This window comes from Arachis ipaensis, chromosome B9 (assembly GCF_059453495.1).
Source record: "Arachis ipaensis isolate K30076 ecotype BB chromosome B9, ASM5945349v1, whole genome shotgun sequence".
Classification (NCBI taxonomy): domain Eukaryota; kingdom Viridiplantae; phylum Streptophyta; class Magnoliopsida; order Fabales; family Fabaceae; genus Arachis; species Arachis ipaensis.
The window spans coordinates 19,437,921-19,453,634 of NC_142444.1; the positions used below are offsets into that span (position 1 = coordinate 19,437,921).

Below are 15,714 nucleotides of genomic sequence, written 5' to 3' on the forward strand. Positions count from 1 at the left end.
TACCATATCTTAGTGCCATTAGAAATCTAATGTATCTTGCTAATAACACACGACCTGACATATCATTTGCAGTGAATTTACTAGCAAGGTATAGTTCATCTCCAACCAGAAGACATTGGAATGGAATCAAACAAATTTTTTGATATTTTCATAGAAAGATCTCATATCAACCGAAGTCACAACTAGTTGGCTATACATATGCAGGATACTTTTCTGATCCACACACAAAGGAAGATCTCAAACAGGATACCTGTTCACATATGGTGGTACAGCTATATCATAGATGTCCACGAAACAGACAATAGCAGCAACCTCCTCTAATCATGCTAAAATACTAGCGATACATGAAGTCGCGAGTGTTTTTGGCTCAAGAGTTTGATCCAATATATTCTATCATCATGTGGACTGATTGATCATAAGATAACTCCAACTGTCCTATTTGAAGATAATACAACATGCATTGCTCAACTTAAGGATGAATACATCAAAGGTGATAGAACAAAGCATATTTCTCCCAAATTCTTCTTCACTCATAATCTTTAAAATCAAAGGACAATTGATATCCAACAGATCCGCTCAAGTGATAATCTGGCAGATTTGTTTACAAAGTCACTCACAAAATCCTCTTTTAAAAGATTAGTACATCAGATTGGGATGCGCCGATTTCAAGATATTAAATAATGTCGACAAGAGGGAAAGACTGTACTCTTTTTTCCTTAGTGGGATTTTTTTCCATTGGATTTTTGTTGACAAAGTTTTTAATAAAGCAGTTTCCATCACAAAGAATATTATACTTTCTTTCCTTCACTAAATTTTTTTTCTATTATATTTTTTTTAATAAAATTTTAATGAGACATACTCCTAAATAGTCATCCAAAGAAAAGTATTGTGATAAGATAGTTTGAAATGAATGCCCATTTTTCATAAGGCTCGAATTTTAAAAAAATATATATTTAATAAAATTTGAAAATAATAGCCGTATACACGTATAACTAGAGGACTCGACAAGTTCTGAGACAAGAATAAAAACCATCAATAACAATTCTCTCTTTCTCTCATTCGTTACTAACATATATATATATATATATATATATATATATATATATATATATATATGAATTATTTCTATTATATTAAAATATTAATTATAATAAATATTAATACTAGTATTTTTTATTTATATTTTTTTATTTTATATTTATTATATCTTCCTTAGTTATTTATTTCATAACAATCACTTCAATATGAACCATAGTATTAAACTTTATTCTAACCAAAAAATAATAATCAAACAATCAAGCCGACAACAGTAAGCACAAACTGTAAGACGTTTCCATGAATCGGCTAGTTTACATCAAATTTAAACTACATGAGGCCGGGCAATCCACCAACCCAAAGACTGGTGAAATATTTTTTCTTAACACTAAAATGCATGCACAGGGAGCCCAGCAACTGTGCAAGAGGCACATTCCTATACCAGAAATTGTAAGCTGATAATGCACTCCGAAACGTGGGCAGACGTCTGAACAAACATTGGCCTAAATATGGAAAATTTCTGTTCACGAGAGTATTTTAAAGGGCTATCAATTTCATACGTGCAGTGGAAAATAAGAACCTACTTACAGTTGACAATATGTTAATATGTCAATCCTTCTGAAGTAACTTCCAATTAGCACACCGTAAGCTTCATGAGTTTATATACTCTGTTTCAATCTTGTGACTCGGTCAAAATATATTTCGTTGCCCAAATAATTTACTCCCTTCTCTTGCTTTAATACACTTCCCGCATAACTCAGTTGCAGCAGCAGCTTTGATCAAGACCCAACCCAAGGTTTAGGGAACTTCATTGTGCATTATTGACAGAATTGCTCTTGTTAACACCTTGCATGTCCATAGGTGAGTTTGCTATACTGCTGACAGACCCTAGCGTCTGTGAGCTCAACTGTGGACTAGCTGGACAAGCTTCTGGATTACCAGCACTCAAAGCATGAAGTGCCCCTGAGCTCATCTGCTGTGGGCTCATTGGAGTTCGTTGACTCATTTGCTGTGGGCTTGCTTGCTGCTGAGTTTGTTGATTCAGTGATGGAACTCCCATCGTAGATGGTGAGCTTACCTGTGGAGGTGAAACAACTGCCTGCAATTGCGAACTTGTTTCTTGTTGCTGCTGTAATTGTTGCTGAAGTTGCTGTTGTAGTTGCTGTGTTTGCTGTTGTGCTTGCAACTGCTGTTGCTGTTGCTGCTGCTGTTGGGGTTGAAGTTGCTGCTGCTGCTGATTCATATAAAGATTCATCCCTGCTGCCATCAGCTTAGGTGGACCCATAGGTCCAACAGCTCGTGGAAGTGTATTCATACTCCTACTCAGAGATTGACCCAACATAAGACCAGCAGAACCAGGGTGAATTTGTCTGGAGCCTGAGATGCCAGCTATGCTAGACTGAGGAGATCCTAACATGCTTCCATTATGTGTCATTCGAAGCTTCGATGCCAACATTTCAGCCTGTGACGGAGTAATACTTCCAGACCTTAACCGTTGGCTTATTGCATTCGAAATATTTGAGGCTGGATTAAGATTCATTGGGCTCTGACCCATATTTCCCATGCTAGAAATGGATGTCATTGGTGCAGAGATTCCAGTTCCTCCTATACCTCGCCCCACTCCCATTCCCATAGGATTACCCATGGGTCCAAGCCCAACTATGTTATTTCTCATGTTACCCAAACCCACAGTTGTTCCCAATCCCACCATTTTTCTTTGCATTTGCGGCTGTTGGTTCTGTTGCTGTTGCTGCTGTAACATCTGAATTTGTAGAGGTGAAGACTTGCTGAGCATGTGATTACCCAATGATATGTTGGAGTTCTGGCCAATTGCATTTAAGTGTGGAAATTGATTTGTTCCTAGAATCATAGACCTCTGGAATTGAGGATTCTGCTGTTGAATGAGGGTGTGTTGTTGTAGCTGCTGTTGCTGCTGCTGTAGTGCTTGTGCCTCCAGCTGCTGTGGTCTTGGTGCCATTGAAACACCAGAGAGAAGTCCTTGTGACATCTGTAAGGCCTGAGGGTTTCCAGGTGGTAGCATCCTTGGGTTTGCCACAAGATTCTGAGGTAAGTTTAAAGAGGCATTACTGTTACTAGCCGGTTTTGCAAATTCATTGGATGATTGACCAATAGTTGGGTCTCCATATTGCTGCATTTCAACTACAGAGTTATTCGGAGGTACACTAGATTGACTTCCTGCTTGAAAGTTTACCCGGTTTGGCATGATTTGGATTCGGTCATCTTCCTTCATATATCCTTCACGTGCCATCTGCAGTGTGCATATTAAAATTAAAATATCAGAAAATGACAGACATTCTTTCATATGGTTCCAGCTCAGTCAGTGAAAAGTACCTGGGAGCAGAACTGTTTTGCAAGCAAATCCGCACAATGCTGATCCAAAAGTTAATGAAAAGTTAAGAGTGATAAATTTGAGAGATACATTCATTATATTAAATAGGAGAGAATTCAAATTCGAATAGAAGAAATGGCTGATAGTTCATTAACTCTTAAAGGTAGGGACATTGTGGACCATGACGAAGTTCATCCATAACTAGAGACAAAATATAGGCTTTAGATGATGAATAAAACATGTTCTGCAGCCAATGATGAGAAAGGAGAGGGGCCTATATATCTTCTTTTTTTTTGTAAAAGTATAATTCATTAACATGGATGGTAAAAAATAAGAGGATAAGTGGTTCTCATACATCAGCCAAACAAGACAAGTTCATCTATAAAGCATCATTCTCAAATCTCTCATCATGTCTAAGATGAAAATTCCTCTAAAATAAAAATCATGAGCTTTACATCAATTAGATGTTAATTGTCTAATCCTATACCATAAAACTTGTTTCTTAGAAAATCTGTCATTGAGTGTATGTGAATTGCACTCCAACCAAATACTGCAGACTGTTGCATAAATTGTGCATTGCCACAAAGATTTTGCCTCTGCTATTCCCAAACCCAACAAACCCATTCAACATAACTGATCTAGAGATCCAGCATGCACCAAAAATATTAAACAAAGTATTCCAAAGATAAACAGCCATAGGACAGAAATAGATGTGCATTTGATTCTGAATTTGCCCCACACACATTACACACACATCAGGAGAGATGGCCTTGTGTGACCTTTGAACCTGCAACATATTAATTCTGTTGAGCACGGTAGCCCAAAAAAGGGTTTGACCTTAAGGGGAGCTTTCCTTTCCCAAATCGAATTTAAATGTAAAAATACGAAATGCCTCAAGAGACCCTTTTGTCTGGGTTCGGAGTCAAAGAAACATCATCAAGAATGCACAAAACAAGTATTGGATCAGAGGACTCCTATCATTCAAATTACAGAAGTTGAAATTCCAAGCAAATGGGGGAATTATGCAAGAGGAAAGATGATACAGATGAGAACGGTGTATAATATAAATGGAAAATAAAAATCCAAGTGGGGCCATGGGGGTAGTAAGAACCCCAGGAACAACTACAAGATGAAATGATAGAGATACTCTATGAAAGAGCATAAGCAAAAGAGAAATCTCTCAATGAATTGTAGTTTTCTAATCTCTCCTATGTCTACAAGGAAAATTCCCCCTAGAAGTATCATGAGTTTTATGTCAAAAGACAGCACACTATCCCAAGATCACCCAACACACCCCAATGATTTGACATCCTTTCTCGTAAAACCAGCAACACAAGTCAAGAAGAACTTATCTCTGGTTGCAGGGGGCATTGCGACCCTAACAAAGGATACTAAACAAAGATCATAAACATAATAACTAAAGTAATCCACAAAAATAGACAAGATACAAATGTTGAAAATGTTGATGTTATGCAGTAAACAAGATGTTGATAACAGCAGCAATTGCACAAGAAGAGACCCTAGCTCGTTCAGTTAAATGATGTTGCAAACGCAGAATGGTACCGAGCAGACAAGGGGAAAGAAGGAAGGCTTCCAGAATTTAGTCAATGCTTTGGGTCTATTTGAGCAGGGAGGATCGGCAGACGGCAGTATTATCAAGGTTTCTTTGCTTTTGTCAAGTACCCAAATGAAGAGAAAGAGAAGGTTGAATGCCAAAAATGATAAAATACCTCCACTGCCTTTTATTTACAGCAGGAAGCATAAGAAAGAGTAACAAGGGAGAGAATCAAGTGGAACCAGCTGTGTAACAATAAGACAGCTGGTAGGAGAGTGGAGAGACAATTCTGTTAGAAAAGAGAAAATTGAGTGTCTATTTAAGAGAGTAGAAGAATTAGAGAGGACTCATTCAGGAATTTATATAGAACAAGACCCCATAGCGTGGTAGTCTCTTAAATCCTACCTACCTCTTTCTTTTTCTGCAATTTCTACATTCAATAACGCCATCTCAGGAAAGAAGGGTAAACTACCAAAAATGCACTCGAATAATTTTGGCACTGACAAAAATGCACCCGAATTTTACTATCGACAAAAAAGCCCTCTAATAATTTTAAAACGCGACAAAAATACCCAACATTAAATATGTATTTCTCAAAAAATGCTTTAGAGATTGAATTTTGATGCGGTTCTTTGCAAGCATGAGTAGAAAAATGAAATATTTTTAACCTTAAAATTTGGTGATTTTTCGCTAAGTATATATATATATATATATATATATATATATATATATATATATATATATATATTGTGATTTTTTTGACGGCTTGATCAAACCAAGCCTCAGCAATTTCGGAATCTCCCTGTCAAATGGCCTGTTCTCCACGGTCGGAATAGGTGAGTAAATTCCTTCCCTTAGAACCGTACTTGAGAGTTTCCTGCCTCTTACAGCTCAGCAGTCAATTGTTCCATTTTTCTAGAATTAACCAAAAGAAAATGGAAAAAATCACAATATATATATATATATATATATATATATATATATATACACACTTAGTGAAAATCGCCAAATTTTAAGGATAAAAATATCTCATTTTTCTTCTCATACTTGCAAAAAATCGCATCAAAATTCAATCTCTAAAACATTTTTTGAAAATACATTTTAATGTTGGGTATTTTTGTCGTGTTTTTAAATTATTTGAGGGCATTTTTGTCGATAACAAAATTCGAGCACATTTTTGTCAGCGACAAAATTATTCGGGTGTATTTTTGGTGATTTACCCCAGGAAAGAATGATATCACACTGATACCATTCAACCCCTTTGCTTCTATCTTCATTGTCATCTTATTTCTCTGCTATATCTTTTATCTTCTACTGCTACTGTACTATCTGATTCAGCTGACAGTTTACAGTTTCCTTCTTTTTTAGTTACATAGCTCTGCTTTTTCAGTGAAATTACTAGGTTTCTAATAACACATATTACATACAACATTAAACTTACAGTGTTGGGTAATGTGGGGAGATGTTCCTCTGAGGCTAGGAAATCCCCCTCATCAATGTCCCCATAATGCATAGCCACGGTACCATCAGATGGCTTCTCAGCCATTATCATCCTAATTCGTAACCTGGGAACTAAAGAGACAACATTTCCTGAAGAAGAGAGTGGAATTTCAGACAAAAGAACAAAATTTATATATGCACCCACACACGACTATATAACTTCCAAAACTTCAACAAAACAAACCTTGGAGTACACGTTCCGGCAAGCAGAAACTTAAAGCTCTCATTTTGCAGACATTCATACTTCCACCTATGAGCGACTTTGACAAAGAACTTGTTTCCTCTATCAATCCTTCATTATTGTTTGGATTGGCAAGAAAAGCTGACAAATGCTGAGGTGAATATGTATTCTGCTTTCTTATGGGATAATCATCAGACTTGTTCTTCTTTAAGTTCAGTTGAAGCCTGCCATAAGTCCATATGCTATACATAAGAGAAACGAAAGAAATAATAATCTGAAAATTTCACTCTGAAAAGTAGTGGCACTGTAGCACAGACTAAGATAAACTGTATCTGATTAAAGAAGTAATATGATAACTTCTAAGGATGTGGGAGAATAGTGCTTGATTAAGATGGTAAAAATTAAATTTCATAACCACCACAAAATACCTAGTACAGAAACAAATGGTATATGGAAAATCACAACTGAGGAATTATGGAAATAATATGGAGATGCAGTTTTAAAATTTCACTCATACCTCGTTGTGACCAGTTCAATTTTTGAGAACCTTTCAAGCATATTTTGAAGACCTTGATCAACCATAGCAGGGGTACCAACTGCAGGACTATTTGCATTCAATGGAACCCCATTACCAACACTAGCCGGAGAACCAACTCCATTCATTGCTGGGGTCTTGGGAAGGGAATTAGATCTCCGTTTGGCAGCCAGTTGTGCCTGGTGTTGTCTTTGTGCAGAATCATTAGCATTAGAAGTCAAAGGTGGTGTTCCAACAGCAGCAGGAACTGAAGCCATTGATATCTTCTCCTTTTGTGATGCACCAGCTACAGCTGTCATTGCAGATTGTCCAAAACTTGGTCCAACTGAACCATTCGAAAGTTCTCCTGATTTTGAAGATAATGGCGAATGAGGTAATGCCCCACTAGATAAACGAGGACTCTGTATTGACTTCCTTTTCTGAACAACCTGGTCTTCTTTTTTCGCTTCTTTCTCCATATGCTGACCCATAGCATTCCAGGTTGTCTGAGGGAAATTCGGTCTCATGAATGCCTGTGGCAACCGTTGCTGAAGCAGCAACTGTTGGGAATCTAGATTGCTTGTCTCCATTTGCATACTGCGGTTCATTTCTGTGCCATCTAATTTATCCATTTCAAACTGTTCTTCCTTTGCAACTAATCTGATACCATGCTGACCAGAAGCCAAATGAACAGCCCCCTGATCTTGATTCAGCACCCCTTCAAATACCTTCTGGGAAAATTTCTGATTACCACTGCTCACATACTGAATACCTCTGGTCATTGCTTGTTGTGGCAATAATGGATTCTGCCAGTTCATATCCGATCCTTGAAGAGCTTCAGAATGTGTGCTAACTGGCTGCTGTTGCATTGTGTCAACACCTGCGGAAGAATGCCTCATTCTTTTTGCAAGATTGGATAAAGGTGATGTTTGTCCATGTTGACTATCCCGTTTTGCATGAATGGAGGCATTTGAGTTTGTATTATCAGCATATGAAATCATGGCATCCTGTGAAGCAGGAGATGCCCCAGATTGATTAATAGCAGCAGATGCCATTTGATACCTTGATTGATTAGACAACATAGAAAATCCTGGGACAGAGGAATCTGGTATGAAAGTCTTGGGTCTCAAGGCCATAGCAATTTGTGGATTAAAATTTTGCGTTGCTGGATTTTCAAGGGTCTGCTGCAAAATGGCATTAGATGCAACCATACCTGAATCACCCAACCTGCTATTTGAGCTTTCTGGCATTATTTCCGTGCATACTTTCCTACCATGGATTTCATTATTAGAAGTAACAGCAAACTCTGGAATATGCCTTAATCGTTTTCTCCGCAAAGTGCCCAGATTCAAATTAAGCTGCAACATCAAGCTCACCATCACTATAATGCATATCAGTACATAATAAGTTAGTCGATGGAGAACATATCTTATTTATACCTTTGTGGGAGCTCTACTTTCACACAGCCGATCTAGCTTTGGAGTAGGATCTAGATGAAGTTTTGGTTGTACAGCTTTCAGTATCTTCGATTCAACTTCCTATTGTGGAAAAGATGAGGTAATATCAACACACACGAAATGAAAAACTAATGGGAATTGTTCATTGAATGGTTAACAATACTCACCATTAGATCACCATATGTCCAAGACTTATCAGTGATAGATGGGATGTCCTTCACAATATTCTCTAATGACATCTTGAGGCATACTTTATTAACAACAGGAGACATGTCAGTGGACACAACACCAGCCCCGTTTTCTGAAGCACATCTTCGAAAATCACGCACCTGAGAAGTTACAGAAACAATACAAAGCTGAATTTCAAATTGATCAAATAAGAGAAAGGAAAGAAAGCAAAAAGAGCATAACAAATTGTCCTTAATTGAAGGAAGGAATGCCAAGAGGTGGTATCATTATGAAAGAGCTCCTCAAGGAATTAATAACCAACTCATCTTTTAACCGTAATCACTGTAAACTGTTCTATAAAAAAACACAGCCCGATGCACAAGCAACCCACGTTACATAGGGTCTAGGGAAGGACCGCACCCAAAAAGTGTAACGCAGGCAGCATATCCTGATAAATGCATCAGCAGCTGATTCCACGGCTTGAATCTGTGAACTTGAGGTCTCAATTCTTCATAAAATGTTCTATTGCCCAGAAGAAACGTGTGTCCCCTTAAAAGATTTTTTATAAGAAAATGATAGGAATTTAAATATTGCCAGCAAAGGAAAGTATACAAACAATGAAACAACACACCTCACATATCAGTGCTCCATCAACATATTTGACAGGTATATCATCCAGAATGTCTGCAGGTAAGTGGCCTGACTCTATAGCCTGCAAATATACCATTAATGAGAAACAAAATGTTTAAGTGTATAAATGGTTGAAGCAAGTAGACAAGCCAAAACTAACAGAATTAAGAAACTATAATGATGAATAAGACAATGAATCTTAGGCTACTAACTTAACAAAAGTGCCCAGACAAGTAGCATAGTCTCTGGACTCTGGCTCTATTTTTATTTCAAAATTCCAGAAACCAAATGCACAGGAGGTAGAAACAAGAAACCAAGTCCCCAGCAGTCAACAACTTTTCTTATTTTTTTCATAAAACAGTGAAATTTCATTAATACGAGGAGAACAATAATACAAATTGCAGATAAGGGTTGCGCTATACAAAAACAAAAGGATTTATCAATAAAGCATAGCTTTCCAAGCTCAACATATTTGCAAGGAAAAGTCCCCTATAGAAATCGTGAGATTTACACCAAATAGATGTTGGGTGCCTAATCACATACCATAAATCATGCTTGTCAAAAAAAAATGTCATTGAAGGTGTGGCATTATGCATAGTCCAAATAGTGGTGAAAACTGCATAGTGCCACTAAAAACTCTCCCCTTCTCCCATACCAAACCCAACAAACCTAGTCAAATGAAATTGATCTAAGGTTGAAATCCCAAAAATGCAATGCTTTTGGAATTAAGTAAATCAAAAGCTTAGTATGAAACTTTCAGATGTACAGATAGCATTGCGTATTATACATTGTTCAATGCCATGCTCAATTGCAATTCTTTAAACAGTACTGCCGAAACTGAATGAACTAGAATATCATAGATTTGCAAGACTTACCAAGAAAAGGCTTTCAGATGACCTATCATATGGATGTAACAACTTGGGGAAATCTTGATACTTAGCATGGTTTGCTATCTCATTCTGAAAATTCACCAATCACTACTTCAGAAACATACAAGTCATGCTATAATACTTTCTTTATTTCAGGATATTCCTTCAACATTAACAAAATATTGACTGTTGCTTACACAAACCTCGAAGGGTTTTCCAATAGAATAACCATCTGGGAACAGGTTCAATGTGAAAGAAGCTTCCGCATCTGTGAAAACATGAAAGCCCCACAGCATTCAGTATTCATACACAAGTTAGGCGGCCAATTTGATTTCAAGACTTACCTGCTAATGAAAGAGGTTCAGATGGAATGGACAAAGTGGACATCTGACCCCAGTTTTTGCCAGCCACGGAGAGATCACTCTGTACAAAAATGATACATTGCAATAAGAAAGAGATTCAACAAATATCTATATGAAATTCAGATAACATGCTGGCCAATTGCAAAATAAGAAAAACCTCGAGGATGTCATGTTCTTGCTGAAGAAAAATTAGAACCAACCCATCCAATATGATAATTCTAATGCAGAAAACCTACATCATTTTTCATCTTATAACCCGTCCCCAAAATTGAAATTACATTCAAACAGCTCAGTGTATTAGAGTTCCTTTATTTTTAACACTTTCCTTTATTTTTAACACTTTGATTTGCCTTCTAGACCAATACAATTTCTTTTCTAACTTCCACATGTTTTAAAACCTGAAATACTACCACAAATATCAACGGAACCAACATGATTTCCACGTCTACCAATTTAGCTCTCTCAAGATACAAAGCAAGGTAGAAAATAAAAATCAGTGAAACGTTTTCAATAGGGGGAAGAGACACCTTCGGTTTTTATGTCTGGTAGAATGAAATAAAATGTGACGGAAATTTTCGCTCTATTGTTTGGAATACAATTGAAGTGAAGAGAGATTTCAGTTATAAAGTAAAACTGGTTCAAGCTTCAGCAAGCTTCAACGGTAAGCTCCACCAAGAAAATATCTCGAATCGAAAGTGAAATTGGAGAATGAAGTGAAACGACATTGGCGCACCTGTGGCTCGCGGGAAATTGACATTGAATTCTGGGAGGTGCCATCGCTGGAAGGTTCGGGATGAGCGGGAAGGGGCTTGGAGCGAAACCTAGTGCCAGTCTTTGAAACTTTGAAGGAAACCCCCATGATCGTCCTGCTTGGGAGAACCGAATTTTGCTTGCGGATCGAGAAGATAACGAAGCCCTAAAATCTAAAAGAGGGAGGGAGAAAAACTTGTATCCGAAGAAATTCGGGAGAGAAATTGACTTAAATTATCGACTCATAGCATATTATTTACTTTTGCGAACTGCGAAGGACGCGAGCGTCCTAAACGGGTTCATGTTCGTGGATTTTGCGCCATTTTGCTTGGGTTCCGGTTTTCTCCTACATCGGATGGCGGCATGGCGCAGTGTAGGGGTGGCAGGAGTACCCGAACCCGCGGGTACCCGACCCGCCCCAACCCGATCGGGGCGGGTTTAAACCCGACCCGGAGCGGGGCGGATTTATGTCGGGGCGGGTAGTTGAGCGGGGCGGGGCGGGTTCGGAGTCAGGGTAAACCCGCCCCGCAGTGCATATATATATATATTTAGGGATTAGGGTTTTTCTCTCTGTGCCTCCATCACCTTCAGACACCATAATCTTCTTCACCATTGCTCAGTCCCTCACCCCCCTTGCCGTCGCTGCTCAGCCTCTCATTCCCTCACCGTCGTTGCCCACTCCTCGCCGTCGTTGCCCACTCCTCGTTGTCGCCTCAGCTCCTCGCTGTCACCGCTCAGCGCGCAGCTTCTTGCCGTCGCCGCTCAGCGCGCAGCTCCTCGCCGCTTAGCCCGAAGCTCCAGCCTGCCATCGCTGCTCAGTTTTTAGCTCCATAAGACCGTAAGTTCCTCTCGCTCTTGTTCTTTCGTGCGCACTTTCTCTCTCTCCCTCTCCATCATATTGTGAGATCTAAGTTCTTTTTTGTTCTTCCACAGATTCATGTCTTGGTTACCGTCACTGTGAACTTGGCCATCGCCGTTGCATGTGAGCCTGTCACTGGAGCCCCTTCTCTTTGTCTCTCTGAGTCTGTGACTGTAAGTTTTACAATTTTTTATTCAATTTTGTAAATGTATGTGCTGAAGTGGGTTTATATGTGTTTAATTGAGAATTTTGTTGTAAATTTGTTGATCGAGAGTTACTCTGTTTGATTGTAATTTGTTTGTGTCTCTGATGGTAGTTTTTCATTTTTCATTTTGATTGAGCATTTGAGACTCTGTGAATTGTGATTGTAATTTTGCTTTTATGTGTCTAATTGCAGTTTTTTAATTTTTTATTTTGAATGAGAATAAGAGACATTGTAATTACAATTTTGTTTATATGTGTTTGATTGCAGTTCTTTATTTTTCATTTTAAATTGTTATCGGCTCTAGTATTTTTCATGATGTTGGCATGTTGCAACTAGTTATATATGTTAGATTGAGAATGAGGCTATCATATTCATGCTTTAGATCAACAGAAAATAAAAATTTAGTACTTCTATAGTTTATACTAGTATTTACAATCTAATACTTACCTATGCTATAATGCTTCTTTGTAAAGTTTTCAAAGTGCTTCCAACTTTTACATTAGCAAAGATTCAAGAATTGAAGAATCTTGAAGAGGAAGCTAAGAGGAATCAATCCTTGAAATCTCTCTTGCTATCTCCTTCTGGTGACTTTGTGATTTCTTATTATGGAAATAAAGTAAGCTACTAATTAATTAACTTGTAAACTAAAACATATCTAGCAGTTTCCAAATGTGATTGTGTGTATATTTATTCATTCATTCAAATAGCTATTTTTGAATTCAAGAGCAAGATGGTTGCGCTTTATTTCTCATCGAGTTCATATGAAAGATGCACTGACTTTACTTTCGGTCTGGTGGAGTTTTATGACAAGTTAAGGTCAGATGAAGAGAGCTTTGAGATTGTGATGATACCTCTTGATGAGTAAGAAGAATCCTTTAAGAAAGGATTGGAAAGTATGCCTTGATTGTCATTGTCTTTTGAGGACAAGAATGGTGGAAAATGATCAAAAATAAAGATCGAATACTCTTTTATATTAATGTTGTAATTTTTTTATAATAGTGTTAAATTTATAATGATCAAACATTAGCTTTTTTTAATTTTAAGTTATTAACATTGTATAAATCTTATGTTTGTATTTTAATTTATGCATGAATTTTTAGTTTTTGTCTTAATTTATATATGAATATGTAAAAATTAAAATGTTATTTAATTTTACAGGGGCGGGTAGGGGCGGGGCGGGTACCCGCAGGGGCGGGTTAGGGTACTACAGTTTACTACCCGCGGGTAGTAACGGGGCGGGTAGTATATGAGTGACAGGACGGCGGGGCGGGGTCGGGTAGGGCAAAAACCCGCCCCTACCCGCCCCACTGCCACCCCTATCTTTCAGGGACGAAATTGACTATTAACTCTTTTATATATATATGTGTGCATACTTGTGACTTTATACGTAATTATTTTTAGTAATGTAATGGATTTAAATTTTAATTATTTCTCTCACTAATATTTTTATTTAAATAATTTAATATCATATATATATATATATATATATATATATATATATATTTTCAAGTTTTTATATTTTTTTAAATTAATTTATATATTTTTTTATAGAAATAGTAACTTATATTGTTATATTTTAATAATCACATTATTTATTTTTAATATTTTTTTAATACTAATTTTTCTTCTAAACTTATATTTTTGAAAGCTATAATATATGCACATATACTGATACGGACACGGAACACGATACAACACTGGATATACGGTCATACAAATTTAAAATTCTTATAAGACACGGAAACAGGACATATATATAAAATATAAAGTATTTTTTAGATAAATTATAATAATAATTTGGTATTTTATTGATATTAAAATATAAATTAAGTTTTTAATTATTTGTAATGTCTTTTTTTAATTATATAAAGTATTTAAAATGTTTTTTGTTTTAATAATGAATAATATATACTATTGCTAAACCTAATTCAGAAATATATGTTAAGAATAAGGTTGGATACGTTGACATGTGATGATATTTAGGTGCGTCCAAGCGTGTTCGGTAAAAAAATTTTTATTTTTTATTAAGACATGGTTGGACACAAAAATCACACGTGTCGAACGAATGTCGATGAGTGCTGTGTCCGATACGTGGACACAGCAAATTATAGAAGTGTCCGTACTTCGTAGGTTAAAGAAAAATTTTTAACTTATTTTTCATAATAACTTATTTTGACTATCATTTTATTTTGAGAATTATATCTTGTATTCTGTGAAGGTAGCGACATCTTTGAGATAATTAATAATTTATGATTTGTTTTTAATTTTTTAAAACTTCTTAAAAAACTCATTTCAATTAAAGAATATGTAACAACTTTTTAACTAAACACACAATAATAATATAAAAATATTGTAGTGATATTCTTATATATGATTCTATTATATAACTCTTAAGTCAAAAATAAAATTACTAAAAAAATTCTATGATTTTTTTTTAAATATATATATTGATAAAGTTTGTTTTTTTTTTTTTTAAATATCACAATAGTTATATCATATATAAATTGTTTTTATATAATGAAAAAATAACACAAAAGGATAATTAAAAAATGGAAAAGTATATGGTACCAACATATTATCTGCCAATTTATGGCCAACAATGATTAGTTATTATATTTTAAACACATATATAAAGAGACACATCCAAAAAATATATTTATAAAGACACTTCTATTAGTGTATTCAATTGAGTCCTTATGCATGTAGAAATATTTTTCTTGATGATTAAATGTTTATGACATTTTATTCAGCACATGAATGATGTTTGGTTCAGTAGAGTTGGCCATTTTGGTTCATTTCTGTTCTGCACGATTCAAAACTCTTCCTCTTCACCTTCTACTGCTTCTTCACTATTCACTAAGGAGAGAAAGATTAAAAGACAAAAAAAAAAAACAGCAGCAATAACAACAAAAGAATGAACATAAGGAGAAAACACGTGAAGAAGAAGGAACGCGAAAAAGAAGGAGGAGAATGAGGAGGAGGAGGAGGAAGGCAAATCTCTGTTACTGTTTTCGTTCGTTTCTGTTTGTTTCTTGCCAAATCTTCTCGCGATTCTTCTCCAGTAGTAGTTTTTGCAGAGATCGTGACTGAAGTTTGAGTGATTTTGAGAGAGATTCGAAGAGAATGAACGGTTTCGTGTAGCGGTATCATGTTGAGGAAGAAGTAACGTTTTTTCATAATGAGCGCGAAGTAACGAAGGGTTTTCGGGCGCATGTTTTCACTCGTCATTAATGTGCCTGACTCTATTTGGGCTTGGGCCAATTTGGTTACATAGTTACA

General features: G+C 36.3%; 1 protein-coding gene and 1 long non-coding RNA gene across 3 annotated transcripts; one reads left to right on the forward strand and one right to left on the reverse strand.

Annotated features, from left to right (window-relative positions):
* Positions 1-1,238: 1,238 nt before the first annotated feature.
* Positions 1,239-11,743, reverse strand: LOC107617609 (nuclear receptor coactivator). Of its 2 annotated transcripts, XM_088498460.1 has the most exons (13): positions 11,355-11,715; positions 10,604-10,682; positions 10,463-10,527; positions 10,266-10,349; positions 9,392-9,472; positions 8,760-8,921; positions 8,575-8,673; positions 8,198-8,493; positions 7,139-8,077; positions 6,625-6,845; positions 6,382-6,530; positions 3,388-3,426; positions 1,239-3,304 (listed from the first exon to the last, which is right to left on the reverse strand). In XM_088498460.1, exons 1-13 carry the CDS (start codon positions 11,478-11,480, stop codon positions 1,844-1,846), a joined length of 3,801 nt encoding a protein of 1,266 aa, XP_088354586.1. In that variant the 5' UTR covers positions 11,481-11,715; the 3' UTR covers positions 1,239-1,843. The 2 variants fall into 2 exon arrangements, with proteins under 2 accessions (XP_088354586.1, XP_016174895.1); XM_016319409.2 differs by having other exon boundaries at positions 7,139-8,493; positions 11,355-11,743.
* A 196-nt stretch (positions 11,744-11,939) lies between these two features.
* LOC148543934 (uncharacterized) lies at positions 11,940-13,569 on the forward strand. The gene is made up of 4 exons (XR_015899450.1): positions 11,940-12,209; positions 12,305-12,403; positions 12,909-13,051; positions 13,143-13,569. It is a non-coding gene; the product is annotated as an uncharacterized LOC148543934 (long non-coding RNA).
* The last annotated feature ends 2,145 nt before the right edge of the window (positions 13,570-15,714 follow it).

Coding starts and splice junctions, on each gene's coding strand:
- LOC107617609 (XM_016319409.2), bottom strand. CDS start 11,480: ATGGGGGTTTCCTTCAAAGTTTCAAAGACTGGCACTAGGTTTCGCTCC. Junction 8,674..8,759: donor GGACATATGGTGATCTAATG/GTGAGTATTGTT, acceptor TTTCCACAATAG/GAAGTTGAATCGAAGATACT. Junction 8,494..8,574: donor AAAGTAGAGCTCCCACAAAG/GTATAAATAAGA, acceptor TTGATGTTGCAG/CTTAATTTGAATCTGGGCAC.